At 43.7% G+C, this 21,702-nt stretch overlaps 1 protein-coding gene across 1 annotated transcript; it reads right to left on the bottom strand.

The window, feature by feature from the left end:
* Positions 1-3,051: 3,051 nt before the first annotated feature.
* On the bottom strand, positions 3,052-21,041 carry Snrpd3 (small nuclear ribonucleoprotein D3 polypeptide). Its single transcript, XM_069994425.1, has 4 exons — positions 20,933-21,041; positions 20,081-20,222; positions 5,295-5,487; positions 3,052-3,266 (listed from the first exon to the last, which is right to left on the bottom strand). Exons 2-4 carry the CDS (start codon positions 20,204-20,206, stop codon positions 3,205-3,207), a joined length of 381 nt encoding a protein of 126 aa, XP_069850526.1. The 5' UTR covers positions 20,207-20,222; positions 20,933-21,041; the 3' UTR covers positions 3,052-3,204.
* Between the last annotated feature and the right edge of the window lie 661 nt (positions 21,042-21,702).

Genomic DNA, 21,702 nt, shown 5'->3' with positions numbered 1-21,702 from the left:
GACAAACTAATTCCAACCTAGATTTTCATTCCTAATCAAGTGTGAAAGAATGATTTTAGATATATAGTATTTCAAACAAGCAAACTACTTCTCAAATACCCCATATACAATACTTTCCTAGAGGGCTGGGAAGTGGCTCAGTGGGAGAACGCTTGCCTTGCATGCATGAGGCCCTGGATTCAATTCCTCAGCACCACATAACCAAAAAGAAAAAAAAAACCAGAAGTGGCGCTGTGCTCATGTGGTAGAATGCTATCCTTGTGCTGAAGAGCTGAGGGACAGCACCCAGGCCCAGAGTTCAGGCCACAAGACCGGACCTAAAAACAATACTTTCCCAGAACTAGGTATTAAATGGAAAGAGAAAGAGGCTGTAAGAGGAAAGAGGAGCTTAACAGATGGTGTGGGAAACCTGGATGATCTCAGCACGTGGGGCACGTGTTTGATGGAGGAGACAACACAATTTAGACTAGGGCAGGACAAGAACAAACACATGATGTCAAGTCATTAGCTAAGACTAGAGTCCAACTAGTGGCATATAAAAAACAAAGCCAATAAAAATGTGAGGGGATAATTAACTGAAGGGAAAAGTTGCACAATAATCTAACCTACAGATCAGTAGTGACAATTTAACTAGTCATAATCTAACAATATCAAAGACTAAGAATTGTAATCAGGAAGGATGTAGGGGAGGAATAAGAATGTCAATGCCTAAAACTGAAACTGCAAGGACTGGCCACATGAACATAATGAATTCTTTTTTTCCTTGAGACAGTCTATGTAGTCCAGACTAGCCTTGAACTTCCATCTCTGCTTTGCTGGGATTACAAGTATGTACCACTATGGCCAGTAAGAGCATTTAAATTGAACCAAAAGGGATTAGGGCAAGCAGGGTAGAGCAGCTGTTTTTGTTTTTTAATAATAAACCTTGCAGCACTATTTGTTTCCAATGTGTATGGTAACTGACTCCCCCATTCTCCCTAAAATGCAGGTTATGGTCTGGTAGTAGTATGCACCTGTAGTCCTAGCTACTCAGGAGGCTGAGGGATGATTGCTGAGTCCAGGAGTTTGACACTAGCTTATCCAACAGTGGGATTCCCATCTAAGAAAAGAAGTATGTAAAATTTAAATATACTTAGCCAGGCGCTGGTGGCTCTTGCCTGTAATCCTAGCTATTCAGGAGGCTGAGATCTGAGGATCACAGTTCAAAACCAGCCAGGGCAGGAAAGTCTGTGAGACTCTTATCTCCTATAAACCACTAGAAAACTGGAAGTGGCGCTGTGGCTCAAACGGTAGAGTGCTAGCCTTGAGTTGAAGAGCTGAAGGACAGCGCCTAAGCCCAGAGTTCAAGCCCCAAAACCGACAAAAAATAAAAATTAAAAATAATTTAAATAGACTTTAATCTAAGGTCAAATCATGACCTCAGAACTACTGAATCAAAAATCAGTTAGGGCACAAATATATTGTTTAAATGGCAGATTCCTGGGCTCTACTCCAAGTACATACATATATATTAAGCCATACCCTTGCCTTACCATCTTTTTTTTTTTTTTTGTCTGTTGTGGGGCTTGAACTCTGGGCCTGCAGGATATCCCTGAGCTCTTCAGTTCAAGGCAAACACTCTACCCCTGATCCACAATGCCACTTCCAGTTTTCAGGTGGTTAGTTGGAAATAAGGGTCTCACACTTTCCTGCCTGGGCTGGCTTTAAACCATGATCCTCAGATCTTAGCTTCCTGAGTAGCTTACAGGCTTGAGCCACAGGCACCAGGCTAGTCTTTTTCTTTGTGTCAATTCTGGGGTTGAACTCAGGGCCTAGATGCTGTCACTGTGCTTTCTGGCTTGAGGGTAACATTCTACTACTTGGGTAACAGCTCCACCTCTGGATTTTTGGTGATTAACTCTAAGAATCTTATGCCTGGAATGGCTTTGAACCTCAGTCCTCAGATCTCAAGCCTCCTGAGTAGTCAGCATTACAGACGTGAGTCACCAATGCCTGGCTACAATCTTTTTTTCTAACAGGATCCCTAGCTGGTACTGCTTTACTCAGTACATAGGCTTCATTAATAAGTCATAAGTCACAATCTGTAAGCCAAGGTTACTAGCAGGAATGAGGAAAAGTAATGTAAGCATTATTAGGGAGCAACACAGTCACTGCCTAAAAAATTCCATTTATACATGCCAAACAAACCCAAGGTGGGGGCTGGGAAGGTGGCTCAGTGGTAGAGTGCTTGACTTGCATGCATGAGGCCCTGGGTTCGATTCCTCAGCACCACATAAGCAGAAAAAGCCAGAAGAAACCCAAGGTGTATGTTAATTCAATGTTAATTCTTCCTTTGTGGTGCTGGAGTCTGAACCCATGGCCTTATATATACTAGGTAAGTGGTCTATCACTAAGCTACATTCTAGTCCTCTAAGTTTCTTTTCCTCCACCAGAAACTTTGTAAATTAACTACCAGTCAAATCTAAAACAAATTAATCTTTAATTCTATTCTCAGTGACTTAAGTTCATTTGAAACAGTCAGCAATCCCAGAACCCTCTATGGAGTAGGTCTGCCTGCAGGGGCCACTAGCATGTCATGTAAATGTGTTGGAAGAGCTTAACTCAAGTGTTTGGATTTCCTTTTTCTATTATTTAAGTAAATATATTTAAGGAACCAGTAATAAACCAAGAGTAGTGGTTTTTTATAACAAGCTAACAATCCTGTTTAGGGAGCCAATAATGGATCCCTTTTCCTCTTGAAGGTTTATACTATAGCTCCTGAACCAAACTCATGGCAACACTAAGAAACTTCAAGCAGCTCTTTCAATATCTGTATTTTCTGGTCACAGTTATTTACTTTGTATACCCACTTATCCTTTTCAGCTATTTTTTTTTTTTTTTTCTATATCAGCGACAACAAGGAGATGCTCTGGTAACTCATAAGGCCTGGAATAGAAGCTTGAATTCATCAGTAACTGCTATTTCAAAATGCTGGCATTCTCCCAGATCTTCTAGGGTGTCAAAACTTAACCCACTACCAAAGCAAATTCATAAATGAACATACAGTCAAAAAACCCAAACAACATAATCAGATTTATTTAGTTTAACAGTTCTTCTGATCTAAAAAAATGATGTCAAAAGAAAACATACATATAGGTACCCACCCGGATAAACTCAGATAATCTACAGAAAAAGAAAAGGCTAAGTTCTGTTTTACAGAGAAAATTATCTTCGTTTCTGGAAGATGTTTCCACGTCCCATTCCACGTCCTCTTCCTCTTGCAGCCACTGGAAGAGACAACAAAGACAGGTCAATGGAGCCCTGGACATTAGCTCTGGAATGGATGTCAAAGGCCACACCTGATCCAACACCACTTTAGTCCTTTATACTTCACAGGCAGTGTGGAGACCCAAAGAAGGGCTAACACTAGCAGCCAGCACCCACAGCAAAGGTAGTCTGAGAACCACAGAGAGATGAATTCTCAGAGTTGGTCTAGGGTGAGCTACTAAACCATTATAGATGTGTTTAACTCACTTTAATATTCTTTTTTTTTTTTTTTTTTAAATAAACTCAGGGTCTTGAGCTTTTCACTGAAAGCTAATACTCTACCACTTTGAGCCACAGCATCACTTTCTGTTTTCTGGTAGTTAATTGGATATAAGATTTCCTAAGCCATGGGCTGGGAAGTTGGCTCAGCGCTTGCCTCACATGCCTGAGGCCCTGGGTTCGATTCCTCAGCACCACATAAGCAAAAAGAAAAAAAGCCAGAAGTGGCGCTGTGGCTCAAGTGGTAGAGCGCTAGACTTGAACTGAAGAGCTCAAGGACAGTACTCAGACCCAAAGTTCAAGCCCCATGACCACCGACCCCTCTCCCTGCAAAAAAAAATTTCCTGCCCAGGCTGGATTTGAATTATGATGCTTAGATCTCAGCCTCTTGAGTAGTTAGGATTACAGGCATATGCCATAGATACCTGGCTCATTTTTATTATTCTAAAGTATATTAAGTGTTAAATGTTAACATCTGTTAATTCTGGTAGCAAATTTAAAGAATTCTTTTGAGTGTCTCTGTATAAAAGATATATTTAATAGCAAAGATAAAATAACCATCTCATACAAAGAACAAAAGAACACTGTTGTTCTCTGTGACCCAAGGGATCAGGAGGGTACAAGAAGATTTGCAGAACAGATGAAATATTTGGATGTATATTAACAGGAGTCTTTTTACTCTCTGCTCTCCCAGACAGCCTGGAGCTATATTAAAGGGGGAAGAAAGCTGCATAGAAACCTACACACCTGCTGATAAGACTAGAGTCAGTAGATCTGAGCAATTACCACCAAGTTCTTGCTAATGTAGCAGTATGTTACATTGGTGTCCCTTTGGCTGGGAAAATGGAATAGCCAGCCACTCTATGACAATGAGGGAAGCATATCGCCAAGGAGATGAAGAGCAAGGTTTTCTCATCAGGTCTCTCCACCCACCTGCCCTCCAACCAGGGCATTTTGAAGGATTAGACTTTAAACTAAAAAGCTACCTCACATGAAAATATTCACCTAAAGCTATTGATGGAGTCCGGGGACTTCCCCATCTACTAATCATTTCCCCAAGTATGAAGAAAGTGTCTTCATTTTTTGGTGGTATTTGAATTTGAAGCCAAGGACTTCATCTTCAGTCATACTGCCAGACTTCACTAAGGCAGTTACTAAGGACCACACTTGCTTCCTCATCTGATTAATGACAGAACTTTACAGGCTCTGAGTCACTGGGGACAGATTGGTACCACTTATAGTATGTGCTAAAGGAAGGATTTCTTTTCAAACTTAAGAAGCTTTGAAACTAGAAGCCCAGCCCCAACAGTATTTAAAGGCTGGCTCATACCTGCTTGTTTATCTGGAACTATGCTGGGTATCAACACATTACCCATTCTCTGTAGGAATGCTACCCCACTAGGGAGTCTGCAAAGCACACTAGATAAGAGCAAGCCTTCCCAGGTTCCTTACAGAATTTTTGCAAAGGGAATTACCTTCTAGAAATCCATTATAGGACTCATTTTCTTTCAATTAACACAAGGACTTCACTTTTTCCCTAAGGAGCTACTTTGGATTTTGCATTAAGCCTTGTATTTGGATCAGGTGAGACAAAACAACTACAAGGGTAAGGCTCCCCTCACTCCTCATGGTCTAGCAAGGCTGGGAGTGGGGAGACAGCTGAAATCTGGTTCATTCCTGTCCCAGGCAATATCAGGGCTCTTTCCTCAAAGATGCAAGGTAAGCCCCTATTTTAAAACCAGAGCAAGCAGAGCAAGAGGGGCACCTACCTTGAGCCTTCAGAATAGCAGCTTTTCCACGGCCAGCCCCTGAGCCTTGGTTTTTATTTTTCATGCTCTTTAACATTGGTGCATTTTTTAGCATATCAGGCAATATCAGAAAGCGGATCTTGCTGCCACGGATGTACACCTGCTCCAGCTGTGCCACTCGACCATCTCTGTACGTGACTGTGATGTTGGACATCTGGAAGGAAATCACCAGGCTCATCAGTAAGGTCAATGGTACTCAGATACATGAAAAGGGGAAGCTTTGACTAGAAAGTCTAGAAATGCAAAAACGGACATTGTGACATAAAAGAGATAGAGCTGGTAAAACATACTGAGAGTTTGTGCTTCATGTGTGGCCCCAGGAACTTCATAAAGAACCTCACATAAATGGTTTTCACAACATGTCCAGGGCAGGTGTAAACTCTCCCATTTTTACTTATTAAAAACAAAACAGAAATTCTAGACACTTGTCCAAGGTCAAACAGGTGGAAAGCTGAGGATTCCAGATTAGAACTGGCTAAGCCAGTATTGCTTCCTGAGTCAATGTGTGAAGAGCTGTTGATTTTGTTGAGCCCTAATTGGGTTTCAACTCACATCCTCCCATGCAACCAACCACCTGGTACTTAAGACCACAAAAACCACCTTGGAAGTCATGAGCCTATACCAGATACAGTTCTGACTCTCACAAAGTATGTGTTTTAGAAAGGGCAAATAATAAGGGACTAAGAAGTAGAGGCAGTAGTGCCTGTTCTCCAGACCTGCAATACAAGAGCTTCCACATGGAAAACAAAAACTCAGCAGGAACATAAGACCAAGGGGATCACTCAAAGTTGTGGACAGAAGAAAAACTGCCAGAACTAGGACAGCTCTTTAAATAGATAACATGAATAGATGGAGGAAAGGGCCTCTAGGTAAAACCAGCCTGGAGGCTTACAGGGTACGGAAAGGTAACACAAATCTGCCAGTACTAAATTCAATAGGTGCCATGTGTACCAGAAGTAGCTTTATGAGTCATCTGGATGAGAGGACTATAATTTATCCAGATGGGTAATGTCCACATGGCAGAGATGTTCTGTCTTCCTTGAGTTCTCTTCTGCTTGTTGCCATCGTACACTCACTTGTCCTTCAAGCACTAACTGACCAGTTGGTTTCTGCTTAAAAACTCAAGAGTGAGAAAAGACCAGCAGTGCTCTGGGGCTGTCCCTGCTCTTATCTCTATAGCTAGAATGGTTTCCAGAGCTTCCATTTACTGCTCCTGTTTTATCTTCAAGGCAACAGGGCTTTTGTGTTCCCTGTCAACCTGGGGACTCAACAATACCCCTACTTCTTTAAATTTTCACACACTTCCAAAGTCCTTGCCATATAGCTTCCCTCCTTGAAGAATATACAACCTCTGGTGCCACAAATAAACACAGTTATGGTTGGTCTATCCTATAGAGAAACCTAATCCCATCCAGACTCCATAATACCAGATACATTTTTTTTTTTTTTTTGTCCGGTCATGGGGTCTGAACTCTGGGCCTGGGCGCTGTCCCTCAGCTCTTCAGCTCAAGGCTAGCGCTCTACCACTTGAGCCACAGCGCCACTTCCGGCTTTTTTCTTTTTGCTTATGTGGTGCTGAGGAATCGAACGCAGGGCCTCGAGCATGCAAGGCGAGCGCTCTACCACCGAGCCACCTTCCCAGCCTACCAGATACATTTGTGGCTTCTCAGAAGACACAGAAATGGCCTAAAGGCCTGTAACAAGAGCAGCTTCTGCCAGGTACAAGCCAGAATATATCTCCAGAATTTTGAGTCCCAGTTCTCTCCCCTATGAGAAAAGTACAAGGCCAATATTTCCTGAATACTGATTAGATATTAACTTCTTCACTTTTTCTACTGCTCAAAGTCACAGTGCCACCTCTGTTGCTTGGCTGGAGTCTGAACCCAGGTCTGACCCTAAAGCTATACTCTTTTTTTGTTGTTGTTGTTGGTTGTGGGGCTTGAACTCTGGGCCTGAGTGCTGTCCCTGAGCTCTTCAGCTCAAGGCGAGTGCTCTACTACTTGAGCTACAGTGCTACTTCCGGTTTTCTGGTGGTTTATTGGAGATAAGAGTTTCATGGACTTTCCTGCCCAGGCTGGCTTTGAACCACAATCCTCAGATCTCAGCCTCCTGAGTAGCTTGGATTACAGGTGTGAGCCACCGGCACCTGGCTTAAATCTATACTCTTAACCACTGCAACAAACTATATATTTCCTAGAATTGCTAAAGAGAAAATCAAGCAAGGCAAAGTCTAAATATTGTAACAATTACCTATCAAATAACAGCAGTTTAGGAAATGTCACACATAACTGACAGTTAAAATGTCTAGACTGGATACCAGTGGCTCATAAGGCATACCTGCAATTCTAACTATTCAGGGGGTTAAGATTTGAGGATCTCAGTTCAGAAGCCGGCCATTGCAGGAAAATCTACACTTAACCAGTACAAAGCCAGAAGTGGAGGTGTGGCTCAAGTGGTAGAGTGCTGGCCTTGAGCAAAAAAGCTTAGGGATGGTGCCCAGGCCCCAAGTTCAAGCCCAGTAATGGCATACCCGTGCGTGCACATGTGCATCTCCAGACACACAGTACATCTCACTCTTTCCCTGTCACGCTCTCCACATCTTTTTTTTTTTTTTTTTTTTTTTGATGTTGTTGGTTGTGGGGCTTTAACTCTGGACCTCAAGGCTAGCATTCTACCACTTGAGCCACAGCACCACTTGCGGTGTTCTGGTGGTTAACTGGAGAGAAATTTCATGGACTTTCCTGCCAGGTCTGGCTTTGAACCCCAATCCTCGGATCTCAGCCTCCTGAGTAGGATTACAGCCACCAGTGCCTGGCTTCCACATCTTGTTTTGATAATCTCTGGAGCAGCGGTGACAATCTAGGCACTTTCACAAATGGTCTATGTCCTAGCTGAGCAAAAGATCCTAGTGTTAGATGGGCACTGGTGGCTCACGCCTATAATCCTAACTACTCAGGAGCTGAGATCTGAGAATTGCAGTTCAAAGCCAGCCCAGGCAGGAAAGTCCGTGAGACCCTTATCTCACCTACCAGAAAACTGAAAGTGGTGCTGTGGCTCAAGAGGTAGACTGCCAGCTAGCCTTGAGCTGAAGAGCTCAGGGACAGGGCCCAGACCCCGAGTTCAAGCTCCATGACCAAAAAACAAAACAAAACAACAACAAAAAAACCCTTAGTGTTATCTGACTTCTATTCCAACACTAAGACCCTGACTGCCATTGCTCTCAGGCTTTCCCAGCTGGCTGGAAGGTTCTTCATACTAATAAACCCATGCTGTGTTTGCATCATTAAGATGAAGGCAGCAACTTTTGAGTAGACTAAGTTTCAATGAAAGGCAGAAGCAAAGAGTTTACTCAACTTTCCTAAACAGCCAATGAGACCTACAGATGGCATTAGCTAGATATTTAACTGAAATGACATCCTGGGCCAAGACTGGAAAAGCTTGCTCCAGGAGAGTGAAGCAATGCTGGAGTAGGGTAGAATATATGTTATGTAGCAGGGTACACAAAGAGGGGGGGGCTGGGAAGGTGGCTCAGTGGTAGAGCGCTTGCCTTGCATGCCTGAGGCCCTGGGTTCAATTCCTCAGCACCACATAAGCAAAAATAAAAAAGCCGGAAGTGGCACTGTGGCTCAAGTGGTAGAGCGCTAGCCTTGAGCTGAAGAGCTGAGGGACAGCGCCCAGGCCCAGAGTTCAGGCCCCACGACCGGACCCCCCCCCAAAAAAAATAAAAGAGGGGGAACCTTAACTGGAGGAAGTTTAGAAATGGAAAAACTGACACTTTCACATAAGAGGCAGGCAAAGCAGGTGTGACATCATGTATCCACGGTTCCTGGCTCATATCTCCCTTCTCAGGGAAGGTAACAGAAACCAGAACTTCTCTCCAAGGCAAGTCACAGAAACTCTAATCTTCCTCTGACTTTCTCAAAGCATTTCTATGGATGGACAGATCTACTTCATCAGATGGCAAACCTACAGCACCATTTCAGAAGGGGTCCTGCCTGGATAGCTGGCTCAGGGTACTTGCTTAGATGCACAAAGCTCTAGGTTTATCTTCAGGTACTTAAAAAGAAAAAAAGAAAAAAGAAAAAGGGCAGGGGGAGTGCCTCCCTCTTTATTAGCATTAGCTCAAACCTTCATTCTACATGGCCGCCCATGCTTCAGTTGGGCTTACGCAATGGAAATTTTCATAAAACCCTAGAGAATAAGAATCAGAAAGCCCACAGTTAACAGATCATGTGGAGATCTCTGGAGGCTGTGCTCTATGTCTTGCCCTACACATCTACCTCTTCATCTGTATCCTTTGCAATATCCTTATAAGCTGGTAAACATTTAAGTGTTTTTTCCAAGTTATGAGCTGCTTGAGCCAACTAATCAAAACCTGGGTGAGAATCCCAAAATTTATAAGCAGTTGGCTAGAAGGGCAGGCAAAACAATCTGGGGCTTGCAGTTGGTACCTAACAGGGGCAGTAGTGAGGACTAAGTTCTTGAATTGTGATATCTGATGCTATCTCCATACAGATAGTGCCAGTACTGACTAATGGGGACACCCAACTGTGGAACACTATAGAACTGATGGCTTGCTTGATGTGGGGCCCATCCCTTCAAATGTGGTATCAGTAGTAAGCAATGTTGACAATACAGTAGGAAAGTGAGTTTGAAATGGCTTTTCAAACTGTTCAGGACTATCAACATACTAAAAGTATACACTCTGGGGCTGGGAAGGTGGCTCAGTGGTAGAGCGCTTGCCTTGCATGCATGAGGCCCTGGGCTCCATTCCTCAGCACTACATAAGCAGAACAAGCTGGAAGTGGTGCTGTGGCTCAAGAGGTAGAGTGCTAGCCTTGAGCTGAAGAGCTGAGGGACAGCGCCCAAGCCCCATGACTGGCAAGAAAAACAAAACAAAATAAAAGTATACACTCTATAGGACAAGTTCACACACACCCAATTTAGTTGCCATGATGTTTAGTTGCCACTGGAATACCAGCCTATACCATCCACTTACACCCAAGTGTTGTAGGGTAAGGGCAAAGAAGTACAATGAAAGCAATCTACTCTAAAATAGGGAGTTGGGAATGTGGCTTAGGAGTGCTTACATGAAGCCCTGGGTTCGATTCTTCAGTACCACATAAACAGAAAAGTCCAGCAGTGGTGCTGTGGCTCAAGTGGTAGAGTGCTAGCCTTGAGCAAAAAGAAGCTCAGAGACAGTGCCCAGGCCCTGAGTTCAAGCCCCCAGACTGGCAAAAAAAGAAAAAAAAAAATCAATCCAGAAAATAATGTGTATAGTTTAAAGATATTCAATCATATTTCACTTTTAAAACTCAAAAGTTTAAAATAAATTGGACACAGATGGCTCATGCCTCTAATCCTTGCAACTCAAGAAGCTGAGATCTGAGGACCTAAGTTCAAAGCCAGTCCAGGCAGACAAATCCAAGAGACATATCTTCAATTAAGCAGCAAAGAGCTGGATGTAGGGTCATTTAACCAGTAATCTCAGTGATGAAGAATCACACCAAAGTCTCAGCTTTTGGCAGAACCTTTAACTCAACCATGTTTTCCCAATACAGAATCGGGTCACTTTGTGTACAGTGAAACTGATTTGACCAGTACTGTCTTCTTTTTAGACCCAGGACCTCATAACCTCACTGAGCTTTTTCACTCAAGGTTGGAGCTCTATCACTTGACCCATACTTTCACTTCTAGGGTTTTTGCTGGTTAGTTGGAGATAAGAGTCTCTTGGATTTGTCTGCCCTGGCTGGTTTCAAACCTACAAGCACTCAGCCATTATTCTCTTCTTTCTTTATATTTACCATAAACTTAACAGACACTCATTTTCTACCGTGCCCAATTACCATTTCAAAAACAAGTAATTTTATTAAGTTCTAGTAAAAGATACTTTGGCTTTCAATTTTAAATAGTACTATGATATTCCTGGCACATAAACTTGTCCAAAATTTAGAACTCCTACACAAAACGGCACAAAAATTTATCCAATGGGGCTGGGAGTGTGCGTTAGTGGTAGAGTGCTTGCCTAGCATGCATAAAGCCCTGGGTTCAAGGTCCTCAGTACCACATAAACAGAAAAAGCTGGAAGTGGGGCTGTGGCTTAAGTGGTAGAGTGCCAGCCTTGAGCAAAAGCAGCTTAGGGACAGTACCCAGGCCCTGAATACAAGCCCCAGCACTGGCAAAAAAAAAAAAAAAAAAAAAAAAAATCATACATACTAACACGTTAAATACATGCATTTCCAGAAAAAAATATATTAGTTTATGCTTCTACTGGCAGTGCAGCAAAGAACCCTTCAATAGCATCATTAAAAAAATTTTTTTGGGGGGGTAATTGGGTGGGGGGAGGGGGGTAAAATTGGGGGGGAGGGGGGAGGCGGGAAAGGGAAGTGAAGGGTAAACAAAGGAGGAGGCTGCAATGCTTGGTAAGAAATGTATGCATTATCCTGCCCATGTAATTGTAGTCCCTCTGTACAGTATGTTCTCAAATAAAATAAAATACAATTAAAAAAAATAATAAAAAAAAAATTTTTTTTTTTGGGGTCCGGTTGTGGGGCCTGAACTCTGGGACTGGGCGCTGTCCCTCAGCTCTTCAGCTCAAGGCTAGTGCTCTACCACTTGAGCCACAGTGCCACTTCTGGCTTTTTTCTTTTTGCTTATGTGGTGCTGAGGAATCGAACCCAGGGCCTCATGCATGCAAAGCAAGCACTCTACCACTGAGCCACCTTCCCAGCCCAGCATCATTAATCTTATTTCCAACTTTGGACATTTTTTTCTTTCTTGGTGGTATTGTAGGAGCCTTAAGCCACGCCTCCAGCCCTTTTTGCTTTTGGTTATTTTCAGGAATCTCAAGCTTTTTGCAGGGCCAAACTTCAGACTATGATGAGCGCTACTCATGCTTCCACACCACTTAGATTACAGGTATGTATTACCATACCTGGCTGGTTTTTTGTTGAGATTTTGCCCAGCATGGCCTCAAACTATAATCTTCTTCATCTCTACTTTACATAACTAGGATTACAGGCATGAGCTACCATATTCAGATAGATGGTTTTTATTGTTTATGAATCTGCATGCCTGATTATTAATAATGCTATCATTTTTGCATAAGTGTCTACTTAATTTTTTCCTCTATAAATCATCTATTGTTTTATGACTTGTGTCCATTTTTAATTGGCACAGTAACACTTGTCTTGAAAAGAATATATACTAAATAAAATAACCTTCCATCATAAAAAAGTATGTGATATCCTAAGTGCTTGAATACTGTCCATAGTTGGAACAGAAGATTCTTAGCACTACCAAAAATTCTGCAACTATGAAGGACTCCCCCAAAAGGCTACAGAAAACCGCCTAGATAACAAAATAAAACTTATATGCTTATTAGTCCCCATAGCTTTTCTAGTATTTATTGTGCTCTATCACTGAGCTATATCCCTAGTCCCTGATGGTTTTTTAATACTTTATCAAAGTCTGACTAGAAGTATTTTTTTTTTAGGGGCTGGGAAGGTGGCTCAGTGGTAGAGCGCTTGCCTTGCATGCATGAGGCACTGGGTTCGATTCCTCAGCACCACATAAGCAAAAAGAAAAAAGCCGGAAGTGGCGCTGTGGCTCAAGTGGTAGAGCACTAGCCTTGAGCTGAAGAGCTTAGGGACAGTGCCCAGGCCCAGAGTTCAGGCCCCATGACAGGACCCAAAAAAAACAAAAGTTTTTTTTTAATTTCTTTTCCTTTTTTCCTCCCTTCCCTCCCTCCTTCCCTCTCTTTTTTTTTTTTTTTTGGTCGGTCGTGGGGCTTGAACTCTGGGCCTGGGAGTTACCCCTCAGCTCTTCAGCTCAAGACAAGTGCTCTACCACTTGAGCTACAGCGCCACTTCCGGTTTTCTGGTGGTTTATTGGAGATAGGAGTCTCACAGTCTCTCCTGCCCGGGCTGGCTTTGAACCACGATCCTCAGATCTCAGCCTCCTGAGTAGCTAGGATTACAGGCGTGAGCCACCAGCGCCAGGCACTTCCCTCTCTCTTTGCCAGTCCTGGGGCTTGAACTCGGCCGGGGCACTGCCCCTAAGCTCCTTTTGCTCAAGGCTAGCACTCTACCACCTGAGCTACAGTGCCATTTCTGGCTTTTTCTGTTTATGTGATACTGAAGAATCAAACCCAGGGCTTCATGCATGCTAGGCAAGCACTTTACTGCTCAGCCACATTCCCAGCAAGGAAACATTCTTTTTTGTTGTTGTTCTTTTGTCAGTTGTGGGGCCTGAACTCTGGGCCTGGGCTCTGTCCCTCAGCTCTTGAGCTTAAGCACTCTACCACTGAGCCACCTTCCCAGACTAAGGAAACATTCTTAAGAAATATTTTCTTCTCGGGCTGGGAAGGTGGCTCAGTGGTAGAGCGTTTGCCTTGCATGCATGAGGCCCTGGGTTCAATTCCTCAGTACCACATAAGCAAAAAGAAAAAAGCCAGAAGTGGCGCTGTGGCTCAAGTGGTAGAGTGCTAGCTAGCCTTGAGCTGAAGAGCTGAGGGACAGCGCCCAGGCCCAGAGTTCAGGCCCCACAACCGGACCTTCCCCCCAGAAAAACAAAGAAATATTTTCTTCTGATTTTGCAGAGAAAGCCCTTAGCTTCCCTCTTGAAATATACTAACAACAGGTTGCTTCAGGCAGTGAGCCAAGAAGACACGTCTTCATTTGGTAGCCTATAGTTCGAAATCATCCAACCTTGCTGGGTAAGAGACTGCAGGTACCTCATTTCTGCTACAAATACAAATAGCCACAGGGGACTCACTTACCCCACCAACACAGAGAGAGCACTGCCACCCACAGCTGATGCTGTAACACTGTAGCACTGGCCAGCAGTCTTTCCTTGTAGTTGTAGGGTATGGTGGGTAGGAGGGCAAGCTTTCTGCTTTCCTAGACAAACTTCAGATGCAGAGTACTTAAATCCCTGACCCACCAAGTACTACTTTAGGACCTTAATATAGATTTCATGTATGCATACATTACATTTTCAAACACACACACACACACACACACACACTCACTCATTTACACATCTCAAGAAGCTAGGCAGAGTGCTGAATACCTGTAATTCCAGCACTTCCTGAGGCTGAGGCTGGAAGTTCAAGACCAGTCTCAGCTACTTGGCAAATGAGATTAGCCTGAGTCACATAGCAAAACTGTCTCAAAAACTAAAGCACACAACCAAACAATAACAAAAAACTGATGATAGCTAGAGATGTGATTCAATGTTTAGAATGCACAAGGTTTTGGGTTCAATCCCTAGCACAGCCCAAAACAGTAATATCCCACTATATAAAATTTTTAAGTCATTTCTAACTCCTTGTGAAAAACTTACAGTGAATACTAAAAACTCAAAACACATAGGAAAAGAAATAGCTGTGAGACTCTCGTATCTGTTTTCCAAAATTTTGCAATGTGATAATCCATCTCATTTTCATTGTATAAAGTGTTATTGAAATCTAACACCAAAGGAATGGAAGTGTGATTCAATGGTAAGAGTGCCAGCCTTGAGGAAAAAAACTAACCAAGAGGTGCAAGGCCCTGAGTTAGAACTCCAGTACTAACACCAAATAAATAAGTAACACTTAAAAAATCAGGCTGAGTGTTATGGCTCAGTCCTGTGATCCTAGCTACTCGAGGTTGAGATCTGAGGATGAGAATCAAAGATTGCCTGGGCAGTAAAGTCTATGAGACTCTTATCACCAATTAAACAGCAAAAAGTTGGAAGTGGAGGTATGGCTCAAGTGGTAGAGTGCCAGCCTTGAGCAAAAAAGCTAAGGAACAGTGCCCAGGCCTTGGGTTCAAACTTCAGTACCGGCACAAAACAAAACCCAACATCAAGCCAGGAATAATGGCACACATCTGTGGGAGGTAGAGGCAGGAAGATCTTTGAGACAAAGTGAGACCATTTCAACAAAAAGAGAAAAGAACAGAAAAGAGTAAACATCAAACAATCACATGTCAAACACTAAATTCCAGCAGCAAAGAACAAGCAGAAAAAGTATTAGGAGGATGCATTCGTTTCCAAAGATTCACTGGGGTTAAAAAAGACAGCAGGTGACAGAGCAGTGCTCAGTGTTAACCCGTAGCCAGGGTTAGCCTTATACAGCTTGTTGGGTTTTAGTAATATATTTGGTTCTGGAAGACTAAGTCTCAATATCTTGTATTGGCATTATTAAGTTGAATTGTATCCCTGAAAAAATTCACACATTGGTCTTTGTCCTCATAACATGATCTTTAGAGAATCTTTAGAAGTTAAAATGAGATCATTAGGCTCCAATGCAATGACTAATGCCTAATGTCCTTATAAGAGATTTGTATAGACACTAGAGAGGAAAGGTGGTATTAAGACAGAAGATGCAAAAAAATAGTTTTTTATTTTTTATAAAAATTTTCAAAATTTTTATCTTTAAGCAGATTTTAATGAAACAATATAAAATCCAGCCAGTTTGAAAAAAATACATTATCAATGTTAGGTATATACCATGTTAGTGATTAAGGGGCTGGACGAGGTGCTGGTGGCTCATGCCTATAATCCTAGCTACTCAGGAGGCTGAGATCTGAGGATCACGGTTCAAAGCCAGCCCAGGCAGGAAAGTCCGTGAGACTCTTATCTCCAATAAAACACCAGAAAACTGGAAGTGGTGCTGTGGCTCAAGTGGTAGAATGCTAGCCTTGAGCTGAAGAGCTCAGGGACAGTGCTCAGGCCCAGAGTTCAAGCCCCACGACCAAAAAAGGGGGGCGAGAGGGGACTGGGATGTAGCTCAGTGGCAAAGCACTTGCCTAGCACGTGCAATGCCAAAAAAGAAAAGACCGCCCCCCCCAAAAAAAAATACTGTGGAAAAAAAAAGACAGAAGATGCCATTGATAACTAAAAGAAAGGCTAAAAAAAAAAAAAAAAACAAAAAACTTCCCTCATAAGGAACTAACCCAGCCAACATCTCAGATTCCAGACTTCAGAAATTTCAGAAAACAAAATTTGGTTGGTTATATCACCTGGTCTACAGAAATTTGTTGTGGTTGTCCTAGTGAAACAATACAGGCAGGTAACTGGTCCCTATTAGTCACCAATCACATTTCCTATATTATAGACTCTAAGAGCCAAGGGAAGACAGAGGGTGAAGGTGGTCAAAAGTTAAATCACAGCAGGTGGTGATCTGCAACCTGATTCTAGACATATCTAATACCAGTATGTCTATTCTGCATTACAGGGACTGCATTTCTTTCCTTTTTTTTTCTTCTTTTTGTGGGTTGTGGGGCCTGAAGTCTGGGGGCCTGGGTGCTGTCCCTCAGCTCTTCAGCTCAAGGCTAGCACTCTACCACTTGAGCCACAGTGCCATTTCTGGCTTTTTTCTGCTTATGTAGTGCTAAGGAATCAAACCCAGGGCCTCATGCATGCAAGGTAAGCACTCTTACCACTGTGCTTCATTCCCAGCCCCCAGGGACTGCATTCTGAGATCACTGAAGTTATCAGGTCAGACAACTTGACATTATAGTTGGTATATCTGAGGTATATAACAACTCTGGCCTGATGGTATCATCTTGGGACAGTCTTAGGCCCTGGGAGCTCAGTAGTTAATCATATAAATTCAGCAGTTGAATAAATATATTACGAGTCACTACCCTAAGCTTTTCATTCTATTTAACAAGCTAAAGTGCCTTAAAATAGGTAAGGATGCTGTCAGCCATAGGACTGGAGCTATGAAATGACAGCTCACAAATGGGAGGAACACTTAACTGCACAATGTCCGCTGTACTTCCTTAGGTCCCTCTGATAAAGAAGCCCAGTAGAAGCCAGGCACTGTTGGCTCATGCCCATAATCCTAGCTACTCAAGAGGCTGAGATCTGAAGATCATGGTTCAAAGCCAGCCCTGGCAGGAAAGTCCATGAGACTCTTATCTCCAATTAACCATTAGAAAACTGGAAGTGGTACTATGGCTCAAGTGGTAGAACCATATATCAAGATTCCCCAACTGGGGCTGGGAAGATGGCTCTGTGGTGGAGTGCTTGCCTCGCATGCATGAGGCCCTGGGCTCAATTCCTCAGCACCACATAAGCAGAAAAAGGTGAAAGTGGCACTGTGTTTCAAGTGGTAGAGCAGTAGCACTGAGCTGAAGAGCGCAGGGACAGCGCCCAGGCCCAGAGTTCAAGTCCCACGACCAGCAAAAAAAAAAAAAAGATTCCTCAATCCCTCTAGGCATGCATACTTGCCTAGTATTCACAAAGCCCTGGGTTTGATTCCTTAGTACCACATAAACAGAAAAAGCCGAAGTGGTGCTGTGGCTCAAGTGGTATCCTTAGCAAAGGAAGTTCAGGGACAGTGCCCAGGCCCTGAGTTCAAGCCCCAGGACTGACAAAAAAACAAAACAAAAAACCACACTGGGCATGTTGTAAATACTTATATACCATATATGAAGCCATAGGTTCCTTTACCACCACTGCCCAAGCTCCTAAAAAGATAAGAGAACACTCCCCCATCATCCAACGGTCCATCTCTCAGACACTGAAGATTAACCTAAGTCACCAGATGTCTGCCACCCTGCATGCCAGGGAACTGCTTAAATTGGTCCATCTGGCAGGAGACAATAGATGCTCAAAACTACAAAGAAATCACAAATAAATGAACAAACTCTACAAGACAATAGTCAGGCCACTTGATGTATATGTGACCCTAGATAAGACACAGTATCTCCAACTTTGTTTTCTCATCTGGAAAACAGTAAAAGGTGTTATACTGAATATGTTAACATGTGCATTAGCCTTGAGTTGAAGAGCTGAGGGACAGTGCCCAGGCCCAGAGTTCAAGCCCCATGACTGACCAAAAAAAAAAAAAAGTAAAAGGTGCAAGACATAAACTGGCTGTTCACACAAATAACTTATTGATGCTTTATAACCCTTGTCTTGACAAGTATTATCATGGGGAAGTACTAGGAGCCTGCCGCTTCATACTCTTCAGGAGACAGTAAGCTGTAGGATGTGTGGGGAGCTGCCAGCCTTCAGTTGCTATTTCTAAGATCTTCCCCAGCACTTCCTTGAGGCCAGCCCCCAGAAGCTATCAGCCAATGACTGCCCTCAGCGGGAATACTGAATGAAGTTAGGTCACTTCTGTCTCACGCTCAATTCCTCACAGAAGCCATCTCTATCTGGATGAGACATCCCTAAAGCTGCCAGTGTGAGCTGCTCAACCCTCTTCCCCTTCCCCTCTCCTTTCCCCAATCAGATCATCCCAGACTGAGCTTTCCTATCTATTTCTGTTCCTCACTATTACCCTTCATTTCCATTTCTCCAACAAATCTAATTGCCTTAGAATCTATACCTCAGAGGACTCAAACAACACCATCCCCCCCTTTTTTTACACAAAAATTATGTGTTGAATTGGGCACTAGTAGCTCATATCTATAGCCTAACTACTCAGAAAGCTGAGATCTGAGAATCTTGGCAGACAAATCCAAGAGCCTCTTATCTTCAATTAACCACAAATGAAAAAGCAGGAAGCTCACTGGTAGAATGCCAGATGTGACTGTCAAAGCAAAGTACAAATAAGCCTATTATCAGCACACATACATAAAGTGTTGATACACTTCATTTTTTTTTTCTTTTTTGGCAATATTGGGCTTTGTACTTGGCTACTAAGGCCCTCTTACTCCTAAGGCATGTATTCAACCGTATGTATCTGCTTATGTGTGTGCATGTTGACACACTTTGTAATGTTAAACTTATACTAGATATTCGGGATTAATAATCGTAGAGACTAAGTCTCTTTTAGAGTAGAGGGATAAATGAGCATAAATATGGTTGAACAGTTTTAAGGAGGTTACAGGGGTAAAGGAGAGTGATAAGAGGAGGTGAAATTAATTAGGATATGTTTATATATATGTGTGGAAATGTCACAGAGAATCCTTCCCTTTTACAACTAATGTACACTAATTTAAAAGGGGGGGAGGGGAGCCTGGCACCTGTGGCTCATGCCTATAATCCAAGCTGTTCAGGAGGCTGATATCTGGGGATCAAAGTTTGAAGCAAGTCTGAGCAAGAAAAGCCATAAGACTCTTATTTCTAATTAGCCACAAAAAAAAAAGATGTAAAACTGTGGCTCAAGGGGCTGGGAAGGTGGCTCAGTGGTAGAGCGCTTGCCTTGCATGCATGAGGACCTGGTTCGATTCCTCAGCACCACATAAGCAAAAAGAAAAAAGCCAGAAGTGGTGCTGTGGCTCAAGTGGTAGAGCACTAGCCTTGAGCTGAAGAGCTGAGGGACAGCGCCCAAGCCCAGAGTTCAGGCCCCACGACCAGACCAAAAACAAAACCAAAAACAACTGTGACTCAAGTGATAGAGCACTAGCTTTGGACAAAACTGCTCAGGGACAGCACTCAGGCCAAGTTCAAGCCCCAAGCTAACACACACACTCTCCCTCTCTCAACATACTTGTGCATATACAGACACACACACACACACACACACGCATATACAGACACACACACGCATATACAGACACACACACACACACACACACACACACACACACACACACACACACACACACACACACACACACACACACACACACACACACACACACACAGTCCCAGAGGCTATAAAAGAAACAGTCACAAGTTAGCAATCCAACAAATGACTTCTGAATGAGAACTTCATACAGACCTCCCTCAAATCACTCCCTTATTGACCTCTGAGATAAAGGCCCACAGTCCCTCCATAGCCTCAAGACAAAGCAGAGTACCTGGCAGTTCATGTTGTCCTCTGCTTCAATAAGCTTTCCTCGATATACCTCACCGGTGTTTGTCTCACATGTAACAATATGGCCCTCAGCTTCATGCAGGACTTTAATTGGCACACCAATCGACATCTTGGCAGGAAGAGTTCTATAATGAGAAAGACAAAAAGTCATCTTATAGATACTGAAAAGGCCTGGCACTCCACAAAACCAAAACTAAAAGAGAAAAACATCATAGTGTTATCATGCTATAAGCAGAAAATGATCATGGAGAAGGAAGAACCATCAGTGCTTGACTTCTTCTCATTAAGAACCTTTTATTGAGAAGATTGAAATCATCGTGTGTGTTTAAGAGACCAAAGGGAATACGAGGTTGACTCCTTCGATGAGGATCCATGGCTTTCAGCCACGAGTCCGGATTTTATACTGAAGCCAGTGAGGGAACACTGCAAGATCCGGTGAAAAAGCAGTCGCATTTACAAGATAGATGGCACATACAGTTTAAAAGTCGAGTAACTTCTAACGCCTGCAGCAGAGAGGCACGAGGAGACAGGAAAAGCTACAGATGCAAAGGGTCTTTTCAGAGAAAATCTGCGAGGAACGATTTCACAATGATTTACCTGGATGCTTCGAAAAACGCTGACCCAGAGAGTTATAGTGTGAAAAACCATATATTTGGGGAGCAAACCAATAACTGTTCCCGAAGCTAGAGAAGCGATGGTGTTGTTTTGGTGCCCGAGACTTCCCGCCCTCCTCCCTCTCCCAGCCCCGCTGAGCACCAGCTTCTCCCGCTCCCAGCCCCAAGGCTTCCTCTTGCCCGCCCTCGGTCTCCTCTGGCCGCCCTCGGCCTCTCCTCACCGACTGAGGCCTACACTCCTACTCTTCGGTTCTGGGACAAAATGTTGCGACGGCGAAAGCGTGAGGCAAGCGAATGGCGGGCCCCGCGCTCCCAGAATGCCAAGCGTTCCCAAAATGCCGTGCGCAGGGCCCGCCCCTTTCCTTTCGCCCAGCTAGAAGCGCAGTCTGATCTACGCAACTGCCTCACCCCGCCGGCTAGGAAACATGGGCTCGGGCACTGCAGTTCCGGTGTCCAGAGACAGCAGATAACGGCGGGCGGGGCTGCCGGAAACCTCAACCCGTGAGCCGGCGAGGAGATGGGGATGCTTGCACTTCCAAACACCCCACACCAAGGACCGGCTGGACAGCAAAGGCGGAGATCCGGGGCTTGGACCCTCGACTCGGGGACGAGAGGATGCGGGACTGAGGGCAATTTACCCTTTGGATCCTGTCATCGTCAGGTAAGGGGCATCTTAAGCAAGGGAAAATATAGACAAGCAAACTGAGATGTAGAGTGTAGCCGAGCCCGGCTCGGAAGAAATAAAGACCGCTAAAGAAAGGTTGCCTGGAGCCTCTATAAAACATTAGACAGAATCAGACACCTGGGGTGGCAAGCAAACAAGTCTGGAGATGGAAAGGGGAAGAGTCACTAAAGAGTCTGCGTTCACGCGCGCCCGGCCCTCCGGGCGGAGTTGAGAGAAAGGGGTGTGGCTTCCTGGGAACACGTCAGGGAAGGGCCTGCGAATCAGAGCGAGGATTGGGAAAGAGGGCGGGACCACCTAAAGTCGAGA

The sequence above is a fragment of the Dipodomys merriami genome, unplaced genomic scaffold (assembly GCF_024711535.1).
Source record: "Dipodomys merriami isolate MVZ:Mamm:240054 unplaced genomic scaffold, mDipMer1.0.p SCAF_45, whole genome shotgun sequence".
NCBI lineage: Eukaryota > Metazoa > Chordata > Mammalia > Rodentia > Heteromyidae > Dipodomys > Dipodomys merriami.
This window is presented reverse-complemented; position numbering and strand designations above follow the sequence as displayed.

Bases quoted from the DNA above. Each gene is read 5' to 3' on its own strand.
- Snrpd3 (XM_069994425.1), bottom strand. From the start codon at position 20,206: ATGTCGATTGGTGTGCCAATTAAAGTCCTGCATGAAGCTGAGGGCCAT. The intron at 5,488-20,080 runs GTACTCTGCTTT...ATTTCCTTCCAG, and splicing joins AGGACAACATGAACTGCCAG to ATGTCCAACATCACAGTCAC. The intron at 3,267-5,294 runs GTAGGTGCCCCT...TGTCTCTTCCAG, and splicing joins TGCTATTCTGAAGGCTCAAG to TGGCTGCAAGAGGAAGAGGA.